Source organism: Branchiostoma belcheri, unplaced genomic scaffold (assembly GCF_001625305.1).
Source record: "Branchiostoma belcheri isolate BF01 breed outbred unplaced genomic scaffold, Haploidv18h27 scaffold10, whole genome shotgun sequence".
Taxonomy (NCBI): domain Eukaryota; kingdom Metazoa; phylum Chordata; class Leptocardii; order Amphioxiformes; family Branchiostomatidae; genus Branchiostoma; species Branchiostoma belcheri.
In genome coordinates this window covers 2,830,212-2,845,755 of record NW_017802380.1, presented here as the reverse complement: position 1 = coordinate 2,845,755, position 15,544 = coordinate 2,830,212, and the positions used below count along the sequence as shown (strand labels likewise).

The following is a 15,544-nucleotide window of genomic DNA, read 5'->3' as shown; positions in this document are numbered from 1 at the left end:
CCACACAGACAGCAAAAGGGGGTGAGTCGTACTGCTCAGGAAGTGGCGGTCTGAGGTGTTTAAACATGCGCAAAACCACAGGAAGCCGGGAAACACCCTCATTAAATAGTTGACGTAGATGTTGGGTGAGGTCACGGCGGGTAGGGAGCCTCGCCATTGGCCCGCGCCGCGGACCGTATCGTGTGTTTGCATTGTTGGTGTGTTACTTCATAGCTAGGCGGCGCACCTTGAGTTTCAGGGATAGTACTTGATGTATATGCGCGGAAGGGGCCTTTGGTCTTAAAACGTGAATTTTAGATGAACTAAAATAGAAAAACGAACGTCGAGTCTTCTGTATCACGGATTATATCACATTACAAAAATATCGCTTTGCAAACTTTTTCTAAGCCCCCTTAAGAGTAGTAGATTAATGGACAATCCCTTGCAAAAAAAAGAACTTCTGCAAATTTTGCTAATGTTATATAGTGATGTGTACAAGATGTTTGTATTCTTGAGCAACAGAACGTTTGTGAGAAATGTTTTTGTTGTTCCCCAGCCAAACTTATCGAACTGTTTAATTGTTATGGTGAAGCGATGTTTGCACACTATCGACCACTTGTGGCACAGGAAGTTCCATACAACATTTTGTGGCAGAAAGTTTGCTACTTGAGTAGCTGTTGGGAGGGGGACAACTCTGCTACGAATGTTTTCCCATTTATAAAATGTGGGTGTTGTCAGACATGCTCTCCTCCCAAAATAAATACTCAATGACATCGACGATTGCACAAGTCATATCACACAAAAGGCAAGTCTATCTGAGTGTACCGTACTAAAAATGGCACACCCAGAAATAATACATACTGTCAATATGTCAGAGGCGTGGAAGGAGCGAACATATGTGTGCTCTCTCACAAGATGTAGGGCACGATTGCATAATGATAAATGTATTGCAAAAACAATTCTAAAAGATAAAAGCATGGTTACTTCTATTACTTTTTAGGAGACCACACTACTCTACAAGAGACGATGTAGTGTGGTGTGAGAGTACTAGTACTTTTAACACTTGTGCGGTTTAGATATAACTTGATAATATGCAGGCAATATTTAGCGTAATTTTGTTTACAGTGGCCCCCCTCTTTGAAATACTGCTTTCTACCGAACATTCACATTTTTCCTCTGTATCAAATTGCTCGTGCAACTCCACAAAAAATCAACACTGGCATCGATAAAACGACAACACCCAGATTGAGATACCGTGGCCTGCTTGTCGGGACGAAAGCCAGCGGAAACGGGGATAATGACACCGAACTTGATAGTCCTTAAAATAGCAGGCTGGGTAGGTCTGTAACCTGCCGCAGCAGGCGTGAACTCTCCGGTAACCATTCTGATATTCACCCAACACCAGACTCATTACTAACGTACTGGGAGAGCCAACCGACCTGTTGCTACCTAGATCTACATCAGCAAACTAAATATCGTATGAGCAAGTACATAGTGGTAGTTATTTTTAAACGCTATTACTTGTTTTAACTGAAATATTTACTCTAACTAATCGTCGCTGCGAATAAACCTGTGGCTTCGCGTACATACCAGCCTATAACATTGTATCCGGAGATATGAAACCGCTTGTAGCGATGTCAAACTACCGTTTTCACAGTCAACAATGCACGCTGACCTTGAGCTTGATATGGTAGTACGTAACGAAAATTCTGTTTTTTTATGAGGCCAAAAGGTGCTAAAGTTATGTTTTTCTCTTTCTGAAAGCCCTTCAATGAGGCAAACCCCTAAACATCCCCGGTAGCGCGAAGAAAGGCTATTAGCGCGGTCTGCTGAGTGATAAACACCATTTTGTTTTTTCCTAACCCGACGCGGATCCAGTTAACCTACTCTCCAAGCAGAGGTTTGGGTAGGCTTATTTTTGGCGTGTTTCTAAGCTTCTTAATCGGGCTTTCTCTTTTGCACTGGTATTTTTTCGTCATCAAAGAAAGATCATTCCAGTGCAAAAAAAAAAAAGAAGCGCGATAAAAGATTAAACACACGCCAAAAATAAACCCAAACCTCTGCTTGGAGAGTACAGTTTAACCGCCAACACGCCCGGTGCTTCAACCCGCCGGAAGTTGCCTGGGCGCCGCCGGATGCGGGGTCAAGTCCGGGTCATGTGTGTCTCCTGTACACACCGGGGACAAACATGCACCAGGCTGAAGCCGCCTGTCAGTCAACAACGCGGGGGGAGGGGCGCAAATGTTTGCCGACTGCAGCTGAGGGCCTGTCGCCACTCAACCTTGAGAGATACGCCCCCCTCTGAAGTGTGGTGAAGCTAATACTTGCAGCACTAGCCTAATCTCCAAGCAGATCCTAGTGGCAAGGCAATATCCATTGGCCAGAGCTAATGAGCTGATGGATACTGCTTTGCCACCGTAGGATCAGGAGAAAAAAAACGGCCATGTATAACTAAGGTAACGATCATTCCCCCACAACCTCTGCTTGGAGAGTAGGCAAATCGTTCTTCCCAAATCATTTGGCTAAATTTTGCTATTTTTCACCCCACCTTGTTACCCTGGTGGATACTTTGCACCACCTCCACTTCTCTCCTGTGCTTGATGACAGAACACTCAGAATTCATCATGTAATGTATTTTTTAGGCGCATGAAATTCCTATACTGCATTTCTTGATGAATTGGGGATATTTGTAAATGAGCGTACTGTGCAAATCGTGAGGAGATTTCTAGCCTACCGGAAGCACCCTTCACCAACACCGGTACTCTTGTGGTGAAACAGCTTGAATAGTTTATCTTTTTCTAGGAATATCTCGGGCGCAGCATACAGGGGATTGGCAAATACCGCACAACATGAGTGAGTAAATAGATGTTTGGCCGCCCGGTAGCACACTTGCCTGACTTGGCCTCAGGCCGCCGCCACTCTTATGGTGCACTGCAACGTAGCTTCCATACTTGTACCGGCCTGTACCATACGACTTTTATGGCAGAATTTCAAAAACCCTTCGCCGAGACTAGCGGTTTGGAAGCAAATTTCCGTTTACGTACGTAAGAAGGTCAGTGCCCTATTCTTCGAGGCTGGATATAGGTCCATACAGCGAAGTAATAAGCCGATTCAAGAAAGCCCATATACTCTCAGATTTTGTCAAGCAGCCAAGTATAGAACTTTACACTAACGCCCGCCCGACTACACAACAAGTATCTGACGAGGTTTTGTTTGTTACTCCGTGAAGGAGGTCAGGACCTCCGGACGGAGTGTTGTAATCGGCTGATTTTTCATGTTCGCAGTCAAAACACTGGGTTCTCTTCGTGTAATCGGCACGCAATTTTATACGCCGTCTGCGGGCATGCCCGTGTTGATGCACGAATGTGTATTTTTGCCGTTGCTGCTTTCGCGGTCAATGTAATATCGCAGACGCACCCCTACAATTACGAGGCGAATTGGAACGGTCCAGAAAAACGCGTTGTTTGGAATAGCGGGGGGGGGGAGGTAAAAGTTCATGCAGATACGGGGTGGTTTTTATAAGTGGTTCCAGATGTTTTTGCCCATGGTTAAGAGATGCCAAGTTTTTTGGAAGATGTTCGCAGCCAAAACGCATTCTGCCGTACGTCGCATATCTGTGTAATTTCGCATGTGGTGTTGCATTATGTCCGGGATGATGCACGTCTTTTTATTTTTACCGTAGCTGTTTTGATATTGGAGTAAATGGTTATTTTCGAAACATCCCTACTTTTACAATCCTGTGGAATAGACCGTAGGTTTAGGCAGTTGTCTGGTAGCAGAGGTACTGTAAGCAGAGATATCCTGGTTATCTGGCCGGCGGTAGTAACACTCGCGGTGCTTACCGCCACTGTTGCTGGAATTTGGCTTGTTCCAGGCGCGCTTAATTAGGTACAGGCACCGTAAGACGGTGGGGCTGTCTTTGTTACTAGACACGACCATGATAGTCCGATCTTTATGTGAATGCAATGATTGTGTGTGTGTAATTAAAATGAAGTTAGAACTTGAAGCACAGTATCTTTACACGCCCTGGGAGCAGTAATGGATTTAGCTCTTTGTATGTTTTATGCTTGTGACGCGCCCTCATTGTATTAACCCACGCTCCTCCGCAGCGTCCGCTAGCGCGCTATAATTAAATCCACATCTGGGCGCGCGGCGGGGTCCCCAGAGCAACACAGTGCGGAAGCATTAGCGTGTATTTGTGTCCTGGGGCCGAGAACGCATTTTGCGCAAAGCATGCTGGGTAGCAGAGTGAACTGTCCTGGGGACGAGAGTTTGTGGCGCGGGCGGAGAATGCCAAAACTCCCTCCGTGGCTAAGTTCCTTCCGCGACTAACTCCCTTCTGGGCAAATGTAGAGGGATAACGGTACACCCTCATAGCGTCACCAAATGAGGTACTTTGTAAAGGTCCGTTTCATTTGGTATATATTACCATTGTGACAGCATTTTATACCCCAAAATAGGAATCTTGCGTCTTGTTTTAGGTCCCGATAGTAGAAAGAATGCAGTGTACATGTATTCAGATGGCCGTGTAACGTTACGTACTAGCGAGCGCGCACGACAATACCGCCAGAGTAGAGTAGGTTATCCTAACCCTTTAGATAGCGCAAAGAAAACAAAAACGACAGATTTGCATTAAAGAAAGTTTATTTTCCATAGCCTGGGCTAAGCCACGATCTATAACCTATGGCTTCTCCACGGGCGCTGGGGACGAGCGTGGTATTAACCGTTGCCTAATTATAATGTCTGCACAGTAGGTCTGGCGTTGACGCTTGGGATTTTGTTGAAATATATAAAACTTCACGGAGAATTGTCGCCTATGGCTTCTTGTTGGCTGTTTTGACTGGTGATGAACCAGAAAATAACTTCAGGGTAGAACTCTGATGGGTGTTGAGAATGCATGCAAGCTCGACAGTTTAGCCACGTCTTCTGAGAAACCGCCGTGGGATGTTTTGGTACCTGGATTCCCCGCCAGATATTTACATTCTATGCTACATGAACGGTTCCGAGCACTCAGGAAATTGTAAACCTCGGGCTAAGAGTCCTGCCAGCGGCAAACAATTGCACAGGCTCCGGGCAAAGTTTGCAGGGAGAACAAAAAGATAGAAGGTAGTGTTATCTATATTTTGTATTAAGGTGTTTAATTACTGATAATAAAATCCAATATTCCATATACAGGGCACCAAGTTAAGATACATGTAAATCTTCCGAGGTATAGCAGCTAGCGCGAAGTTCGTCGCTAGCAAGATTTAGCAACTTGCTGGTTTTAGGAACACTTAACGCAAGGTTTCACCCATTTAAACAATAAATGGAAAGTAGAACAACAACCTGCTCAACATCTACTTGGTTTAGCCCAATGAAATGTGACAAAGCTTAGGGTGAACGAACCTTTCGACACCCTATCTTGTCACGAGCCCGCGTGCGACTTCCTCTTTTCGGAGAAGCGCTGAAATAAATACTTGTTATGAACCCTCGTGACTCGCGAGGTCCCACGTGCCAGGATCACGTCAGGGCACTGATTTACTACTCCGCACCTCTACAGTGTCACTGTTATCCGGCTCTACTCCATCTGTATTACACTAGATCCAATGGGGTGTTGGAAATACTAGTACATGTAGTAGAAATTGAGCAAAGAAAAAAGACCAGAGGAGTTAGCCAACCAAGGGTGTACAAGCTTAAAGCTTGAAAATTGTACCCTACTGGCCGACTGAAATAGAAATATAGAAAAATGATAGAAATTTGGCAAAAAAGGATCAGAGGAGTTAGCCAGCCAAAGGTGTGCATATATACAAGCTTAAAACTTTACAATTGTACCCTACCGGCCGACTGTTACCTGTGACATACTATAATCCAGTCAGTTTTGCAAATTTGGCACAATTCTTCCAACCTCTGGAGTGTGATAGAGACTACTGTTGTGCAAAGTTTCAGGAGGTGACAGTCTGAAGCATATTTTTTAGCGCTCTCAGTGTCCACATCATGAATGTTTTAAATAACAAGTGCGCTCTGTGCAGGGTCAAAAATACCACTGGAGGTATAGGTGGCGATGAACGTTTGTTTTTTAGTCTTCGTGCCATTTGCATTAATTTCTTTCATTTTAATGAAAAAAAAAGATGACTGCATCTATAATTCTTGATTGTACTTTGCTCCCCACGTATACATTACGCATAAACACGTCAACACTTTCTTCAATCTCACTACATCCTTATCCATCAGTTATTTTTTTCCTCTCCGTCGCTCATCTTTGATTTCCTCACAGGAAATTATTTCACCAGAAATGAAAGCCAAAACCCTGAGGGTACGACAGTTCTGTCTGCCAAACCTCGAGCTGCGGATGATATCAAAACAACTCGTCTCGAACGGGAGTAATTAGAAACACGAGAAAGTGACGCACGCGAAACACCGGTCGTCATGGCAACGCAAAGGGATATCCAAATATGGCCGACCTGGCCACAACGTCCGTTTGCGTCAGAGCCAATATGATTATTCAGAAGACGCGAAAATAACGCGGACCGCCTGTTGTTTTGTTTTATTGCTTTGGTCACGATTCTGATATAGCAGGGGGTTACTTCGGTTTGGATTTTGTCTAAAACGTTAAAAATTCGCAATGATATTTCAACCTTGAAACTGTTTTACTGTGATTGTGTGCAAAGGTCGTTTTGCGGATGAAGCCGACCTCATTAATCCACCCCTAGGCAGGATTATGGGGTTGCATTCGTCCTTTCGGATGAGGCCGTAAAACCGGCGATCCCTCGAATGCGGGAGCTTTGGTTGTAAACGAACCCAACACACTTATCGGTAAGAGGTGATCCGGTGTAGAGCCATATCCTTGAGCTGCCACATACGTGAGAGGTCTGGTGTTTAGGGCTAGGGTTAGGGTTGGGGTTGGGATCATTGTTCAGGGCTAGTGTTTAGAGTTATGATTTAGTCTCCCACATCATGATTAACCCCCTCACACCCCTTGTCTCAGGTGTATTGGAAACCCATAAGTAGAGTCGGAGTAATATATTTGGCAGGATCATTTATTTGGCTTGACAACGGCGTCCTTGACCGAAAATGCGAGCCTTCAACTCCACCCCTCAGCTGTCCTAACGACACAACTTCGTTTTGGCAACAACGTAGACCTTTGCCGGACGATCCCCTTAAGTTGGAACATGTTTACGTCCTGGAGCGGAGGAAGAGAACGTAGCGACGTTCGATGATTGGCCTGAGACACGGGAATGGGCAGATCGGCCGCGCGATTAGTGCGGTGTACGTCAGGGAACAAAGCCGATCTACGTCAGCGGACACTCCGCTACTGTTGGGAACAGATTACCATCTGACAGGGGCTCCCTGGTGAAACACAGGGACGTGTCGGACGGCGGCGATGACGTGGGGATGTGTTTATGATAACGTTATATATCCTCCCAACAGAAAAGGAACTAACGTTACTGATTTTTTCACTGTACAATAGACATCAAATACTTACATTGCATCTATTGGCATAAACCCTAACCATTTCCTATTCCATGTACTTTTACTTTTTTACGAGGTCAAGGGATAATTGAGGTGATGTCAGGTACGTTTATGTTGCACGTTGGCGGTTTTCGTGGTCAATTCTGTACCGAGAACTTATCTTTACCCTAGCCTTAACAAATAATTCGCCGACTTTCTTGTTCTGCACCTGCCGCAACTGTGAACTTTTGCTACTGTGAACATAAAGTGAATTACAGTATCTCCGCAGGCTACTGTCTCCTCAGTGCTGTGATTCAAAAGGTCGTTGTAGTTTTATTTTCGCGATTTTCGTGGCTAGTGACCTCTTCATGACGCGTTTCCAATTGCTACTGTACTAGACAATTGGTTCAACAGCGTATTTAAAACACTGCAAACTCTTCCGTCCTTAAATTAAGTCCCCGAAAATAAATGAATTTACAGTATATCCAATCTCCAAGCAGATGTTTGGATGAAACATTTTCACAACGTCTTAATGTTTTCCTGTTTTTCTCAGAATATGATTGAGTGTCAGATAAACGGCCCAGTCTGAAACCGTTGCAATATTTACTGTCCAAACATCTGCTGAAAATTCGCTCTTCGTAAATCTGATTCTGAGTTGTCAAACATGCCGGTTTGTTCGCTGTCGACATTTGGATTTTCGTTGTTACTTTTGTTGACCATTCACTGTTATTCTATCACCACTACTACTGTACTTCTTTCTCACAAAGAATGATAATTAGACAGCCCTTTGCCGAGGTTACGAATCCAGCCTCTTGAGTTCAGGAGAAGTACGTCGTTACCGGGTGTTTTCTCCCCCGGTTGAAAGGCCTGTTAACGTCACGGCGTCACGTGTCCGCTGGCAACGTGTGGCGGGATCCGCACTTGTTTGGACGGGATAGCGGCGCGATGACGTCCCGACGTGCACTCTCGTGCCGCTCTGAACAGGTAATGACGCACGCCGGCACGTGGCAACAGGCTGGTGACAAAACCAGCTTTTTTTTCCTTCAATAGAGGGCTCTTCCTCTTCCGAGTGTGTGAAGTCACGCGGATTGACTGCACGGTTTTTCAAAAGAGGGCTCTTCCGCGACTGTGGTTTGTGAAGCCACGTGGATGGGCTGCACTTTTGTTGATTAATTAAGACGTCAAAGTGAAAGGTTACAGACGTACTCGCGATATTTTGTAACTAGGAATATCTGGCTATATGTGTTGTTATATGTATGTATGCTTGAATGCGATGTCAATTGTGGCTGAATCTGCCTTATACGGCTTGAATTTTTTCCACTCGATGTACATATTCATTTTGTATGCTCATTGAATGTTCATACCTTAGACTAAATGTTCATCCGTAGACTAAACTAGTTTAAAGAAAATCACCCTATAGAGGTTTTTATTGACGTCATAATAATTATAATTTGAACACCCAGAAGCCATGTTGGTGATTAAGAGGATTTACAGCATCAAAACGTTGATGATACTTGATAGGCCTATACTATACCACAACATGGCACAAGTTAAAGTCATACGAAACACCTGCATATGCTCCAAGAGTCCAGAGCGAAGACCCGATAACAAGTGGACGGCCCAAAACTATCCCTTCCTTGGTGCTGAAAGACTTTCCGTTGGACCTGGGGCGGCGTTACACACATGACCTTATATTAACTAACCGCGGAAAAAAGTGCATTTACTTACCAGAATAAGAACAGGCCACCAACTGGGATATTCATTGAGGACGTCAGATCCCCATGGGGCGTCTTTTTCAGGGTCCTCTATTTTTCAGAACACGAGGAAGCGTCGATAAGAGACAAACCAGACTACTTTAGCGGGGCCTGGGGACACGTTCCATGCTCAGATGAAGGCTGGATCAACATTTTGGATAAAATAGTACAAATATTGTCTTGAAATCAGGGGTCAAGGGTTTATAAAGCGAGTGTTAACTGTACCAAGAACAGGGGAATGCATTCGTAAAGCCCGACTTGTTGTACACATCTTCGGTACAATGAAATATGTATCGACTGCTCTATGCAGGAGTGTTTATATACTAGTAAACAGTATCTATAAGGTCATGCGGTGGCTACAAAAACCTACCCGACATCATTTGGGGTCGGTCTTTTCTGATTTGCGTGGATTCCCTGTTACCCCCAATTTGTTGTCGTGGTACATGCAGACATTTTGCACATCGTTCTATAGGGGTGGCGTTTTTTAGCCCCTACCAGGCTCCGGGAGCGTCAAAATTTACTCTCCAGCGGATCAACTCCCCTGGTATGTTATCTGTCTTTCTGGCCAATTTCTACTCTTTCCAGCCACTTCCCGGAGCTTTGTAGAGGCTACCCGTTTTGTGCCTTTCAGGAGAGAGACCCAGATTCTGTGTGTGGGTGTCTTTCATAACATAGCATTTCTTGCGGCCTCGCTGTTCCGGTCTCCATGGGAAACAAGATGGCCAATTATACCTGCAAAACTAACTAAACCCGGCGTGAACACGTCACAACCATGTCTCAGCTTTGATCCCTGTGGCCATTAATAGCACACACGCACGCACCGCTACATCCGTACCCGGGGGAAAACTAGTTCAAAAAGCAGCTGATTGAATTGGCGTCTCCGCGCTATTTTGTCATTTGATGTTGTCGGCTTTATTTTCGCCGGCCCTAATTCATATTTATGATACACTTAGGCAGAATGATCGGTTATAATGTTCACCTTGTCATCAACGTGACTTCAAGTCTTGGCGATGATTCTATGCCTTGACGCACATTTGGGACTACGTGAACTTCCATGTGCGTCCCACTCACGAGGAAGCAACGTGTTTTCAGAACATACGTCAAACTAACGTATATCTTTAAAACCATATTGTACATGTATATGTACATATATAGAAAAGATTGTATCCATATATCAATAAGCTTTTAATGTCATAAATATGTATAGGATTAGAAGATACGGAGAAATTGATAGACGGAACCAAGGGTTACTGCTTCAAATCGCTTGCCCCTCAGAATCTAAACCGATTCCTGATCCGACCGCATTTACTGTAATATAATAACTATTGCTTCTGTACTCCTATCACAGGAAACCCATGTTGCCTGTTTGTATGTGTTGGATTGAAGCAAGCGTTACACCAAACCGTTAATGCTTGTAAGATCACACGTACAACAGTACAGCAGAGTACGAGAGATGGTTATGGAAAAAAGTCAAACGTTTCGCGAGCGACCTCTGTAGTCCTCCTCCAGAACTGCAATTTGCTCTGCTCATTTTGATGTAGCCTCCACGAGGCCTTTCTACGGGAATACGGATCGTAGAATTCGGCAAAAAAGAGAGTAAAATTGGCCAAGGGAGTCCGGTCGCGGGGAGGTAGTTTCTTTTCTTCCACGGCCAATCAAACATACAAGGCTGGCCGCCTTGTATGTTTGAAACTTCTAGTTTCAAATAGTATTTCAATTTTTGGTGCAAAAATGTACTCTCCGTATCACAGCATCCAGAGAGACGCTGCATGCACTGTGGCTGTCGCTAGGTGGAACCCCACACACAGCGCGGTGATGGTCCACATGAGTCGATGCCACTCCCTGGAGTCCGACCCGGGCCACAGGATGGACTGTCGGCGGCGGCGGCGCCTCTCGAACTCCCGCCGGACCTTCTCGTGCCTCCGCTCACACAGCAGGGCGTACCTGTGGTCGGTGTTAGAGTCACAGATTTATGAAAATTGACCACTGATGAGAAAAGGGAAGGTCTGCGCGAGAATCCAAGAAAGTTCTCATCCATACCTGTATAACCTCTTAACTGAATCCAAAGCATCATTCAATAAGAAAATCACACCCAAATGGCAATAGACTAAACGGTGCTGGACTAGTATCGCAAGACAATCATCCCTTATCAAAAATCTCTCACGCTCTGCCTTCCCGTTTAATGCACAATACTAAGCGTCACTCAAAGCTCTTTAATGCAATAACACGAAATAGCATGACGAATCATCCGTTGGATATAATGTTGTTGTGTTTCTTACCGGCGTTCTATCTTGACCAGTGACCTGCGAAGTTCCTCGCACTCCCCTTCGATTTCTGCCGCGACCTTCTGCACCGCCGCCCCTCGGGCCAGGGCGCGCTGGCGGACCTTCTCCTGTGAATGGTCACAGCGGAATAGCCTGGGTTCCAGACTGTTGCCAGGGCTAGTATACAGGCTACCTACTCAGCGGCTCCAGGGCTAACACGTCCCAAAGGCCACCACAAACATCCCTATGTACTAGCCCTGACAACAGTCTGGTATCCAGGCTACACTTGTAAATAAATACACGCACAATCAAGCATTTAAACCTCCTTGGCAAAATGTACATTGTACAACTTCTGCGGTAGTGTAAGGTGCACCTGATGGCCCCAAACAACGTATGGGACATGAAGGTCCATATCACCACGACTATATCACTATAATGAGTTACGGTGCGGCCTCATTCATCTAGGTCGTCCTGGAATGTTGATGTACATGTTGGAGGGTTTTTCAAACAGCTAGGCTGTGACAGTACCAACCACCAACATGGATCTTAGAGTCTTTTCGGCAGCAAGACTGCCGAAATTGGTACGACACATCCACGACTATCCCAAGAATGCCCTCAGTTTGCGATCGTACAACCATCGTGTAGGATGAATGTGACAAGGCCGGGCCCTGAGACAATCTGCACTGAAAATGAACGTCCGTATCCTGACTTTATCAGTCTCTCTTGGCCACAGCTGCAACATTTGAAGCAAATTGCTCCTTTTTACTCTGCGTCACTGAGCTTAGGCAATACATAAATGTCTGCGCAACCTAGTTATCACAAGCACAAAACATGCAGGCCTACAGAAATCCTTTTCACCTCAACAGATCTCGAGAAATACTTTATTCGTGACATACCTCATCTTCGGGATCATCGAAAATTAAAGACGTCCATTCTTGAAATGCCGGAAAGGTGACTGTATATGCGTCTTGTACTGACGGCTGGGTTTCGTCTTGTGGTTTAAATCCGGCCTGCCTATAGCAGGATGGCAGTTTCCGTCAGCATTGCTTGGCACTTAGCGTAAACGGTGTCAGGCCGGGGACTTATTTATGGTGTGGCTTAAAATGGCTCTGGACAATACTGAAGGGCCTTGACAGCTTACTACGAACACATGGAATGTTTTGCAAATGTCAACTGAAATCATAATCACACAGACATCATCTAGATGTGTATGTATTTTGTTCCGTAAGGCGAACCTTTCTCTCTCTCTAAAACATGCACAACCAATTCAGTACACTGGTTAATACAATGGAGCACTGAGTACTGTCTGTCTGGTGCTGGTGTGAGAGGGTACCTACTCAGTGACTGGGGGAGGGGAGGGGAGGGGATGTAGTTATTTGTAAACCGTTTACGCTATGCATATGATGTAGTAAAAAAATACAGTAAGTTCCACATAGAGCACTTTGTAATTTATAGTTTGTGATAAGTTTATTTACTAAACACACAAAATTAATCATATTCAAATACATACTTCACCACTACATGATCACTTCATGATGTTAACATCATATAACCAAGCTGTATAAACAAGACTACATGTTGCCCTTGGTCTCCCATCTCTGTTTGGCTTCAAACATCCAACCCAGCTGCTTCTTCTTTTTGTGCCCGCGTTTCTTGACATCCACGTCCTTGTCTTCCTTCCACTCGCGCGCCCGTACCGCCTCGGTGATACGTACTGCCATCTCCCGTTCCGCAAGCTTCTCATTCAGTTCTTCTGCCTCGCCAATCTTCCCATCTGCAATCGCCTGCTCAATCTTTTCTTCCAGGCCGCTCTTGGGCACAGGAGTCGCCCCGCTGCTTTGCGGTGGTTTGGGGAGGTCCATGTAGGGCTTCAGGGGCTGGAGTGGGTCAGGTTTGGGTTCGCAGGTTGGAGGTGGTACGCTGTTATATGACTGTGCATCACTGTGAGGTGTAGCAGTCTTCTGGCGCTTTCGGTGACGTCTGCCACCACGCCGCCGTTTCATTTTCTTCACAACAGCCACTCTCTCGCTGTCTATTTGGCTAAACTTCTTCCACCTCTCTGAACGGACTTGGTCAGCTGTTTTCTCGTTGGTCGGTTTGTCCTGTGGACTCTCTGCATCTGAGGAGTCACTGCTCTCATCTGATTCCACCTCATCGCTTGAAATGTCGCTAGCTACAGCAAGTAGATCTGCTGGTAACACCCCCTCCATACCCACACCTGTGCACTTGTACAACTATTGCTTAATTAAACAATACTTGATTGTTATAAGAAATATACAAATATACAAACCCAAAGAGATGTTTAGTGGCACTCAAATTAACATGTGAACTTAGTCACCTTACACTGAATTCTTCTGTCTCATCAAGAGAGATATCTACAAGTTCTCCGCTTTCCTTTACTGTTTCTTTTAGAATATAAGAAGTCCCAGTCCTTTTTATGTTATACTTTTCTTGTCCTGATGATCACGTCCACTGTCCCTGCATCACTCTCTTCACAGAATACTTAAGTCAGAGTCTCGCCCTTTGTGACCTGGAGAGGAAACACAGATTTTATTGTGTACTATAGAATAAACTTCAATAATAGCATAATCCCAACTACAGACTACAGTCAACCATATCCAATTTTATTATAAATCAATGTCTTAAACATATGTCAGAGTCTCAGACTCACCCGGGCTTCGATATACTCGATGCGTCTCTCCAAGGATGTCAGTTTCTCATTCAGCATGGCAAGCCTGGAGCGGCAGGACATGTCTGGGGAGGGATGGATCAAGTAAATTATATTAGGACAAAATTCATTCATGTTATGTACATCTACATCTACAGAATACTGGTGCTACCCTACAGATACAGATACCCTTCGCAGGGTATTATGGAAGGTACGAGAGGTCAAAACTACAAAACTCAAGACTACAACCAGTCCCTGACAGATTATTACACGATAATAATTATCAGATCTGGATAATTTGTGAGCCTATTTTTTGCCAAGATTCTTCCTTAAGAACTAGTAGCGTTCCCTCATGGCGAAAATGTCTAAGCCTACATATCTGAATCGATTTCACAAGTCCCTGTATGTTATATCTGTCAAACAAATCCATTTTTTGGACCAAAAATTACCCACGGAAATCGGAGAAGGAGCTTGGGGAGGGGGGCAAGGTGTGGCAAAACAAAACCCTCTCTCCTGAACACAATACGCAAAGAACAGCGGAGTATACCCACCAAACGCATTCAGGAAGTCTGTTATCTTCTTTATACTAGCAGTGATGACTTCTATGTACTCTCTGTTGGCCCAGTCCTGCTGAATTTGTCTCTGTACCGCACTTCCAGTGTCTCTTCCGCCAGCCATCTTGATTTCCTTTTCCGAGTTTTACCGAACATTGCCGAGCGGTCTCCGAGGGTGACGTCATAGGCTCACCTGGCGGGCCTGTTGAATAGAACCTGCAAAGTTATGGATTTCTTGTGATGAAAAACTCCTGGGTTGAAATCGTTTTCAGGGAAATATTTATGCGTCATTTTTCTTTGTTTAGTGACCTATAATTTGCCGGAGATTTTGGGATTCCCTTTTGTTTCAGTTTTGCCAGCTAGTGTCGTCCAAGTCTTCACCTAACGGGAGGGGTCCTAATTCCGACCTATGTTCCATGCAAACGCACATGCCTTTGGTAATGGTTTGTCTGACCAAAAACTCGCTCAACACGAGCTTTGATATTTACAGATAAAGATAACAACGCTTAAAGCTAAAGAGCTGTGTATTTTACTTCAGGTCAGCGCCTTGCACCCAAGCGTAAGGGTTCGCGAAACTTACGGCAGGTTTTTCGTCATTCTGCCGGTGGAACGTTCTATCGCAAAAGGGGTGCCCTAATTCCGACCTAGTATTTAACAACGGTCAATCTGAGGGGCAGGCTTAGTATTTAAAATACACAAATTTTGACTAAAACAATCTACAACTATTTTTCTGTCCCAAACAAGTCTTCTTTTTTACCATTACGCGACTGGCTCCAAAGCGGCTGTTTCAAAATCAAAGCTGCGTTTTTTGACACGCTCGTCAACCCCCGAACAAGCGTCGAATTCACACAGATTTTTCACTCGTCTGTTATCGGAGCGTCGGAACTGGAACAAACT

The 15,544-nt window shown here is 44.9% G+C and overlaps 4 protein-coding genes across 4 annotated transcripts in view; 1 reads left to right on the top strand and 3 right to left on the bottom strand.

Annotated features, from left to right (window-relative positions):
* The window catches only part of LOC109470062 (cyclic nucleotide-gated cation channel beta-1-like), a 55,923-nt gene that overhangs the window by 7,274 nt on the left and 33,105 nt on the right, over positions 1-15,544 (top strand). The window lies entirely within an intron of this gene.
* On the bottom strand, positions 10,865-12,063 carry LOC109468960. Its single transcript, XM_019767340.1, has 3 exons — positions 11,965-12,063; positions 11,441-11,553; positions 10,865-11,105 (listed from the first exon to the last, which is right to left on the bottom strand). The coding sequence occupies exons 1-3, from the start codon at positions 12,061-12,063 to the stop codon at positions 10,907-10,909; spliced, it is 411 nt and encodes a 136-aa protein (XP_019622899.1). The 3' UTR covers positions 10,865-10,906.
* On the bottom strand, positions 12,811-13,774 carry LOC109471122 (protein FAM204A-like). The gene has a single exon (XM_019770350.1). The coding sequence runs from the start codon at positions 13,633-13,635 to the stop codon at positions 12,997-12,999; it is 639 nt and encodes a 212-aa protein (XP_019625909.1). The 5' UTR covers positions 13,636-13,774; the 3' UTR covers positions 12,811-12,996.
* On the bottom strand, positions 13,877-14,809 carry LOC109471389 (protein BRICK1-like). The gene is made up of 3 exons (XM_019770680.1): positions 14,645-14,809; positions 14,097-14,179; positions 13,877-13,955 (listed from the first exon to the last, which is right to left on the bottom strand). The coding sequence occupies exons 1-3, from the start codon at positions 14,769-14,771 to the stop codon at positions 13,929-13,931; spliced, it is 237 nt and encodes a 78-aa protein (XP_019626239.1). The 5' UTR covers positions 14,772-14,809; the 3' UTR covers positions 13,877-13,928.